This window comes from Dendropsophus ebraccatus, chromosome 7 (genome assembly GCF_027789765.1).
Source record: "Dendropsophus ebraccatus isolate aDenEbr1 chromosome 7, aDenEbr1.pat, whole genome shotgun sequence".
In the NCBI taxonomy this organism is placed as follows: Eukaryota; Metazoa; Chordata; class Amphibia; order Anura; family Hylidae; genus Dendropsophus; species Dendropsophus ebraccatus.
Window position 1 is genome coordinate 108,306,672 of NC_091460.1, and position 9,725 is coordinate 108,316,396.

Here is a 9,725-nt window from a genome sequence, read left to right on the forward strand (position 1 = left end):
TTAAAGCGGCACTATCAGCAGGTTCGGGCCAGTGAACCTGCTGATATCAGCCAGCTGCTTTTTACCTTAGGATTGCAGTGCTGTTTTTCTTATTTCTATACTGTTCCGGTATAGTGGAGGTTTTTGATAATTGCCCATATGCTAATCCACAGGTTCGGAGCATTCTGGGGGTTCCCTGCCTGCCCAGAGCACCCCCTCAGCCCTCCTAGGCCGCCCCTCCTGGAATGGTTAGGCTGCTTGTTACCACGCATGTGCAGGAAGCAGCGCGTAACAAGCAGCCTAACTATGCATATATGAATATGCATAGTGGGAAAGGCGGGCCGAGCGAGTGCTCCGGGCGGACGCGGAACGCCAAAAATGGTCCGAACCCGCGGATTAGCATATGGGCAATTATCAAAAAGCGCCACTATACTGGAACGGACAGAAATAAGAACAGCACTGCAATCCTAATGTAAAGAGCAGCTGGCTGATATCAGCAGCTTCACTGGCCCAAACCTGCTGATAGTGCCGCTACAGGGTGCGTTCACACCTACAGGATCTGCAGCAGATTTGATGCTGTGTTCAGTTATTTAAATGAAATCTGCTGCAGAAAATCAGCTGCAGATCCTGTAGGTGTGAACGCACCATTAAGGACTATTTAATCTGACCGGTCTCATTTTATGTGCAAATACCTTTGCGAAACTTAAACCTATCCTAGTGATTATTTTCTTGTGACAAAATAGATTTCATGCTAGCAGTAAATTATGGTTGATACATTAACCCTCTTTTTATAGAACAAAGCTCTTAACATGTCATAAAAAAATTTAACAAATTTGCAATTTTACAAAGTTAAAATTAACTGCTTGTAATAAACATGACCATGTAAAGGAGTTATCCAGCGCTACAAAAACACGGCCACTTTCTTCCAGAGACAGCCCCACTCTTGTCTCCAGCTTGGGCGGGGTTTTGCTGCTTAGTTCCATTGAAGTGAATGGAGCTTCATTGCAAACCGCACCTGAACTAGAGACAAGAGTCGTGCTGTCTTTAAAAGAAAGTGGTCATGTTTGAGAGAATAATTCACATTTACAATCTAGTCAATGTTGACATTTATTGGTAAAGAGACTATCTTTGATATTTTTTCATCTTGTGTTGCTGGTGGATTTTTAGCAAAACTGCTGTTCACATATATAGCATATAAATTGGCAATTTTCCCTTCTAACTAAATAAATAAACATGGCATAAAATATGCAATGTATACACAGTGTAAACAATATCCTAAAGGTAACATCTGATCACAAAAAAGTTGAAGTCAATACAAGGCAGCAATGCAGTTTATGAATACTAGAATGCAAAATGTTGTTGTTTGTTTCCGTTTCCTACAAGCTTATTGGTTATTGTCCTATAGTATATACTGTATCCATGTTATCCTATGTAATCTCCATTGATGCTTACAATGCTATTTTGACATTCCAGACGCGCACATGTTTCCTATTGCAAGATGTGGTCCCTTTTTGGCCTCAGTGGCTGATAATATTAGTCTTAGAAACAGGTTGGCTGTGCCTGACTTACTTGCTTCCTGTGCCCGGATGCCCCGTGTGAGTTTGTTATTTATGCATTTTTTATATTGTACCTATACTAAATGTATGCTTGCCGAGCGCTGAGTTGCACGCACTTTATATAGAGAATTTTGTTACTAGAACTACAGTGGTAATCGGTAATTGGTTGTGGAAGGCTGTTTCAGAACTGAACAGTTCGAGAACCGAACTGTAAGTTCCCATAGGAAACAATGTAAATCTCATTAATTGTTTTTGATACTCCATTGGTCAGGTGCAGAGCGCTCGGCCCACAGAGCATAAAATTAGCAGTAAGTAGTGGTGCATCAAGTCTTCCAGTCTTCCTAAGTCTTCCAGTACTTATCAGATGCTGTATGTCCTGCAGAAAGTGGTGTATTCTTTCCAGTCTGACACGGTGCTCTCTGCTGCCTCCTCTGTCCGTGACAGGAACTGTCCAAAACTGTAGAGGTTTTCTATGGGAATTTGCTACTGCTCTGTGCTCTATACAGTTCCTGTCTCAGACAGAGGTGGAAGCAGGGAGCACTGTGTCAGACTGAAAAAGATACACCACTTCCTGCAGGACATACAGCAGCTGATAAGGACTGTAAGACGGGAGATTTTAAGAACTACTGGATTTTAAAAAGTAAATTACAAATCTATGTAACTTTCTGACACCAGTTAAAGAAAACATTTTTCACTTGCATTCCCCTATAAGACCTGTATATGAAATGCCAGATTTAGTAAATAAATTTCCTTGTATTCATAATCCAGTATTCCTTATTATGCAGGGGTTATCTCGGACCTGGAGGTATTGGTGATTTTGGAAAATATACGAATTGTACAGGAGGGGCAGCTGGTTACATTGATCGCGTAGTTCTTGGGGAAGACCATATGTATCAACATCCAACTTCTAATGTAAGTTAAGTGTAACTTTACTGGGGTCAGGTTGTTATTTTGCTGTAGTAAATGTCATTAAAGGAGAAGTCCGGCGAAAATTTTTATTAAAGTATTGTAATGCCCCCCAAAAGTTATACAAATCTCCAATATACACTTATTACGGGAAATGCACATAAAGTGCTTTTTTTTCCCTGCACTTACTACTGCATCAAGGCTTCACTTCCTGGATAACATGGTGATGTCACGACCCGACTCCCAGAGCTGTGCGGTCTGTGGCTGCTGGAGAGGATGATGGCAGAGGGATGCTCAGTGTCCCTCCAGACCATGTTATCCAGGAAGTGACATCACCATGTTATCCAGGAAGTGAAGCCTTGATGCAGTAGTAAGTGCAGGGAAAAAAGCACTTTATATGCATTTCCCTAATAAGTTTATATTGGGGATTTGTATAACTTTTGGGGGGCATTACAATACTTTAATAAAAATTTTCACCAAACTTCTCATTTAAGTTTCTTTTTGGTAGCAGATGCTCATTGTATATACATAAACATTACCAGTGAGTTCTAGGTTAAATTGTTTCATCTTTCCCCTGGATTTGGCTGTGTTGAAAGGTTCAACCTTCTATTATAAGATATAAAGGTCTGGAGAATTTCCCATCTTAGGCTATGTTCACACTACGTAAAACTACGGCCGTAGTTTTCGCTGCAGAACTACGGCCGTAGTTTCGAGGAGTTGAGCATAGCCTTATTTGCAATGGGATCCCAGCCGGAGCGTCCACACACCGTATGCGCTCCGGCCGGGATCCCATGCCGCGCCGGAAAAAACTTAATTGTCAGTTTTCTGCGGCCAGAATTCAGTGAATTCTATGGGCTATGGGAAGCTCTGATGCGGGCGCGCTCTGATGCGCCCGCATCAGAGCTCTGCGGCCGGAGAGATCACCTGGCCGGTACTTAAGTACCGGCCGGGATGATCCGGGCTGAGACCGGCCGTTCCGTGACCCGGCCAGGATCACGGAACGGCCGGTCTCACACGCCGTGTGAACATAGCCTTAAACGTTACATGTGTCAGAAGACTGCAGTGTATCACACTCTGTAGGTATATTGTGGCATACCTTGCTTGTATGCACCAGGTAAATGAAAACCTATGGAACATATGGAGACCTTCCTTGCGCATATGCTAAATGTTTTTCACAAATGGCCTGAACTAGAAAATGCTGGCACATAGTGATGTTGCCTAATGCTCCTTTTTCTTATCTAGTCTATTATTGAGACTAATCTCCACTAACTTTATAGTGTTCCTGAGGTTTCAGAAAATGTCTGACCTGTCATAGTGGTCATGCTCTCCTCAGTGCTGTATAGACTCATATGCTGTCTATGAGAATAAGGCCACGGATACAGCAGCCACCAATATGATTGACGATGGCCTGCCCTGTGTACATGAATGTATTATAAGTTCCAGAATGCTCCGCAGCCGGTTTATTAACATACGCAGTTTTCTGCAGGTTGTCTATAAAACAACAGTGCCTTATGATCCTGAAGGAATATTAGGAACTATCAACTCAGTGGTGATGGCATTTCTTGGACTCCAGGTAATGTAAAGGATTCTCTTAAGCTATTTATAAAGATCCAATGTCTCTATTGTATTCTTTGTATTCGCATGTATCTTGTGATGTGTGACCAAATGTCTGAGCCATTTATGTTTTTATGCCACTGTTGTGCCATTGTTAATGTGGTTGCATTGTGAAATGCGCATTGCTATTGTCATGTCGTACAACGCTTGCCTAACTTTCCAGAGAACAGGTGCAGCGCAGGGAAAGTCGTACAAAAGAGAATCTCATTGATGAATATGTTGCATTTTAATTTGCATTGTTTGTTCTTCTTCTTTTTGTTATTCTCCTCTGCCATGTCTACCTTTCCCTTTCATCTTCTACCATTTATATAGTGTTTTAGGGGACTGTTGGTCATTGGCTAATATAGATCTATGAATTACCCTGTATTTCTTTCCATTGTGTTACAGGCTGGTAAAATTCTTGTGTTGTACAAGAATCAACACAAGCAAGTGCTGGTGAGGTTCTTTACATGGAGTGTATTCATGGTATGTAATGCAATTTCTGAGTGTCATTACCGTCTACCAGGGAGTTCATGTTTTAATTATTTCATAGAATGATATTAAAGGGGAACTGCAGCATTTTTTTTTCTTTCAAATAAAGTGGTTTCAGAAAGTTATATAGATTTGTAAGTTACTTCTGTTAAAAAAAAAAGTCTACCAATACTTATCAGCTGCTGTATGTCCTACAGGAAGTGGTGTATTCTTTCCAGGCTGACGCAGTGCTCTCTGCTGCCACTACTGTCCATGTTAGGAACTGTTTAGAGCAGGAAACATTTTCAATAAGGATTTTGCTACTGCTCTGGACATAGTTCCTGCCACGGACAGAAGTGGAAGCAGAGAGCACTGTCAGAGTGGAAAGAATACACCAGTTTCTGCAGGACATACAGCAGGTGATAAGTACTGGAAGACTAGAGATTTTTAAATAAATGGTAAATTACCGATCTGTATACTTTTTTGACACCAGTTGATTTAAAAGTAAAAAAATGTTGCTGGAGTACCCCTTTAAAGGAAAATCAGCACGTTCGTCGAATATAAGGCTGTGTTCACATCACGTTTTCAGCAGATGGACAGAACGTAGTCACATAATGACTCTGTCCTGCCCATTCAAGTCAATGGGACCGTCGGCTGCATGCTGGGCTGCACGTCGGCATCCTTTTTTTATTGATTCCCGATGTGTAGCCTGACGCGGGGCTGAAAACATGATGCAAACATAGCCTAACCTGCTGATAGACCCTTATAGCATCCAAAACGCTGAGGAGTAAGGTATGTGTGTTACCTTGCTCCTCTGCGCTAGTGCCACGCTGTTAAGTGGAGTAAGCTCCACATGTGCACTGTTAGGAGCACTGCCACGTCATCCAGCTCCCCTGCTGTATTGATTATCATTAGAAGGAGCAGGCCAATGAAGCAGCAGTGCTCCTAACAGTGCACAGGAACACAGATTACTCCGACTAACAGCGCTGCACCAGCGCCGAGGAGGAAGGTAACGCACATACCTGCCTCCTCAGTGTCCCAGGCGCTATAAGGGGCTATCAGCAGGTTAGATTCGTCAAACCTGCTGATTGTTCCCCTTCAATGATTAACACCTAGGCTTTCATTCCTCACAGACTCTTTGGAAAATGAAAGGTGTTTCATTGATTTTGATTGGTTGCTAGGGGCAACTGAGCCAGTTTCACTTTACACCATGTCTGATAAATCTCCCCCATATTGCGCTATTACTTACTACCTCTGTGTGGTCCTAGCGGGGGGGTCGGGCGACCTTCACCCTGGCCCGGGGGGGGGGGGGGGTGACAGGTTACCTTTAAAATCAGAACATACTCCACTATATATCTGAGAGGCCTTCATTATTCCTGAAGTAAAGATTGGCCAAGTGTGAATAAATATTCAAAAAATACACAGATAATGGGGTTAAAATACATCTATTACAATATCATCTTTTACACTTCATGTTTTTTTTCTCTCTCTTGTTCCTAGGGTGTTATTTCTGCAATTTTGACTAAATGCTCAACAAATGAAGGTTTTATACCAGTGAATAAAAACCTATGGTAAGAAACTGTTGTTATTATAGCGACTGTACATCTACAAATGCTTTATCTTCGGTCTCCTGGCGGACTGGAACACTGAGAGCAACATCACCATCAGTACCCACTGTTGATTCGCCTGTGTGTAAGGCTGGGTTCACATTACTTTTTCATTTGTGTGCATCTGTTGTGTGATCCGTTTTTCCCTTGGTTTCCATTGTAAAAAAAAAATGGATCAAAACTAGAGATGAGCGAACCTTGAGCATGCTCGAGTCCATCCGAAGCCGAACGTTCGGCATTTGATTGGCGGTGGCTGCTGAAGTTGGTTAAAGCCCTAAGGCTATGTGGAAAACATGGATATAGTCATTGGCTGTATCCATGTTTCCAGACAACCTTAGAGCTTTATCCAACTTCAGCAGCCACCACCAATCAAATGCCGAACGTTCGGGTTCAGATGGACTTGAGCATGCTTGAGGTTCGCTCCTCTCTAATCAAAACGCATCCATTTTTTTTAACATACACAAAAATGTGGTTCAATCTTGTTTTTGTGTATGTTAAAAAAAGGATGTATTTTGATCAGAGTCAGATTTTTAATTTACTTTTATTTAAAAATCTCAAGTGTTCCAGTACTTATCAGCTGCTGTATGTTCTGCAGGAAGTGGTGTATTTTTTCCACTCTGACACAGTGCTCTCTGCTGCCACCTCTGTCCATGTCAGGAACTGTACAGAGCAGGAAAGGTTTTCTATGGGGGTTTCCTACTGCTCTGGACAGTTCCTGACATGGATAGAGGTGGCAGCAGAGAGCACTGGGTAAGACTGGAAAGAGTAAACCACTTCCTGTAGGACATACAGCAGCTGATAAGTACTGGCAGACTGGCAATTACTAAATAGAGGTAAATTAAAAAGCTGTATAACTTTCTGATACCAGTTGATTTGAAAGAAAAGGATTTGGAATATTATTATTTATTGCAGTAAGTTCTCTGAAGTCTCATGCACACATTGCCTTGAAGTACAGTGTATAACAAAGATGACAATTAATTTGCTTTTATATGCTCATTCTTACTTTTAACTTGTATAGGTCCATCTCCTATGTGACAACCCTAAGTTGTTTTGCTTTCTTCCTGCTGATGCTGATTTATTTTCTGGTGGATGTCATGAGGGTTTGGATGGGAGGCCCATTCTTCTATCCAGGTAAGTGAACTGCATAGAATGGGCCAATAGTAAGGATACAATTAGCTAAGGATTTTTCCTAAACCGCAACAGGACGACTTTCCATTACAGTATTAGTGGTACTGTTCCGTGTTTTATTCTTAAGACATCAGTGCTGCAGGTGATGTACTAGAACTGTGACTAAGCCATACAGCAAAAGGATGGGAGCATCCTTTTGAGATATGGGAAACTTGTCTTCAGGCTGTATTACAGTAGTGGGGAACCATTGGCCCTCTACTTGTTGCGCTGTGGAATCTGTTGGCTCTATACAAATATTAATAATAATAATAGTTGTTGTTGTTGTTGTTATTACTGCTAAAGTACAATTCTCATCATGTCTAGCCAAAACTTTCACTGACCAGGCATGATGGGAATTGTAGTTGCCAACACCTGGAGGGGCTGCAGGTTCCCCACTACTGCTGTAATACATCTGCATGCAAGAAGCCTTAGCATCAAACATGGCCCAACTGTAAATGGCCTCAAACACTGCAGTTCCTTTAAAGCCTCGTGCTTCACTATTACACACAGTTGATAGCACTGCAGCACTGTTTCAGAAAGGCAACATTTTTATAATCCTGTTTTGCTAAATATACAAGATTTCAAGATTAAAGGGGTATTCTGATCAGGTAAAATACATGTTGAATCAACCCCCCCCCCCAGAAGACAATTCACTCCATACTTGATATTACCTTTTCAGTCTCCTTCCCCCTGTTCCGAGCCTGTCTCTTTCTGCTGAAGACACAGAAAACTGTGTGTGAGCATTTCTCTCCATCACCCCCTCCTCCCCCTCCCTTCCAGTATCTCTGTCCAGCTGTCTTTGCACTCTGTGATGCCAGGAGGGATAATCAAAATGAGGTAATCAACAACTTGACCCCAGATTAACCCTCCCGGAATTACAGAGTGCAAAGACAGCCGAATAGGGACACTGTTTACATAAGCTGTCTTGGTGGGGAGGAGGGGGAGATGGAGAGATAAGCTCACACACAGTTTCCTGTGTCTTCAGCAGAAGGTAGCAAGCTCAGAACTGGGGGAAGGAGACTGAAAAATAGTAACAAGCAGGGAAAGAATTGTTAGTCTCCAGGATGGGGCCGATTCAACATGGATAACACCTTTAAACCCAAAAGGTGCTTAGAGGCAAAGTTTACACAATGGTAATCGATTTTTCCCTATAAAGCATATTCGGCACACAGTGTGTCCGATCTGTAAAAAGGCTCAAGATTTGTTTGTTAAACATTTAACATTGAATAAAATCCTATTCTCTTCCACAGGAATGAACTCTATCCTTGTTTATGTCGGCCATGAAGTTTTTGTAAATTATTTCCCATTCAGATGGAAAATGCAGGACATTCATTCACATGCACAGTACCTTACCCAGAATCTTGTAGCCACATCTATTTGGGTGCTGATTGCCTATATCCTGTACAGGAAGAGAATATTCTGGAAGATTTAACCTCCAGTCTAAAGGAAGTGCCATTCCCTAACAGTAATAGACTGTAACATGGAGAACTGAACCACCCAGTGATTGTCTACCTGGAGTCAGTTTGTGGATTTGTTTTTAATGTTTTCTGCCTAATTGCATAAACCATTTTAAGGAGGAAGCAAGGAAAACGGACCATTTTTTATTATTTTATTTTTTTATACATGTGTATGAATAATAATGTGTGACACTAATCCACATGTTCATGTTTTTTTCCGATTTCACCTCTTCAGTCTCTTATCACGATATTTACCACTGTCAGCGATCCAGATTACAGATCATGTCTGTATAAGCTAAGATGTCTACTTTTCCAATAATGTAAAATTTTATTTTTTATTCCATTTTAAAATATTCTGTGAATGTTTATTAAATGTATAGCTTTAAAAGGAGATTTGTTCCGGCTATGGAGTGTGGGATATGTTATTTTTTTTATGTTTGCAAAATATAATTGGATATAAAAACTAGTAGTGGCAGACTACCAAATAATAACTAAAAGCCAGGTCCGTAGAAAATAAGGAGCACACTCCTATATGGAGAATTATAAATATTTGCTGTAGAGACGAAAGTTCGCTCATCTCTTATTTGCAGTAATTCAACTAAACTGGATGAAGTGCTTCGAATAGTTAAAAGGGGTTATCCATTCAAGTAAAATACATGTTGTCTCCTTCCCTCAGTTCTGAGCTGCTGCTCTCTGTTGAAAACACTGAAAACTATGTGTGAGCTGTTCTCTCCATCTCCGCTCTGATCTCTTTTTTTCCCCCTCCCTTCTGAGATGGCTCATGTAAACAGCATCCCTGACCATCTGTCTCTGCACTTTGCAATGCTGGGAGGGTTAATCTGAGGTCAAGTTGCTGGTAACTTCACTGTGATTAACCCTCCTGGCATTACAAAGAGCAGAGACAGCCGGCCAGGAACACTGTTAACATGAGCCGTCTTAAAAGTAAGGTTCGAGGAGGGGGAGACAAAGAACAGCTCACACACGGTTTT

At 41.5% G+C, this 9,725-nt stretch overlaps 1 protein-coding gene across 1 annotated transcript in view; it reads left to right on the plus strand.

Annotated features, from left to right (window-relative positions):
• Positions 1 to 9,129, plus strand: part of HGSNAT (heparan-alpha-glucosaminide N-acetyltransferase) — a 28,858-nt gene extending 19,729 nt beyond the window's left edge. Inside the window, exons 12-18 of the mRNA XM_069978116.1 lie at positions 1,453 to 1,574; positions 2,321 to 2,447; positions 3,928 to 4,014; positions 4,443 to 4,520; positions 6,006 to 6,076; positions 7,131 to 7,243; positions 8,530 to 9,129. Coding sequence (XP_069834217.1) covers positions 1,453 to 1,574; positions 2,321 to 2,447; positions 3,928 to 4,014; positions 4,443 to 4,520; positions 6,006 to 6,076; positions 7,131 to 7,243; positions 8,530 to 8,711 — 780 coding nt within the window. The 3' untranslated portion in view covers positions 8,712 to 9,129. The remainder of the gene's footprint in view (positions 1 to 1,452; positions 1,575 to 2,320; positions 2,448 to 3,927; positions 4,015 to 4,442; positions 4,521 to 6,005; positions 6,077 to 7,130; positions 7,244 to 8,529) is intronic.
• The last annotated feature ends 596 nt before the right edge of the window (positions 9,130 to 9,725 follow it).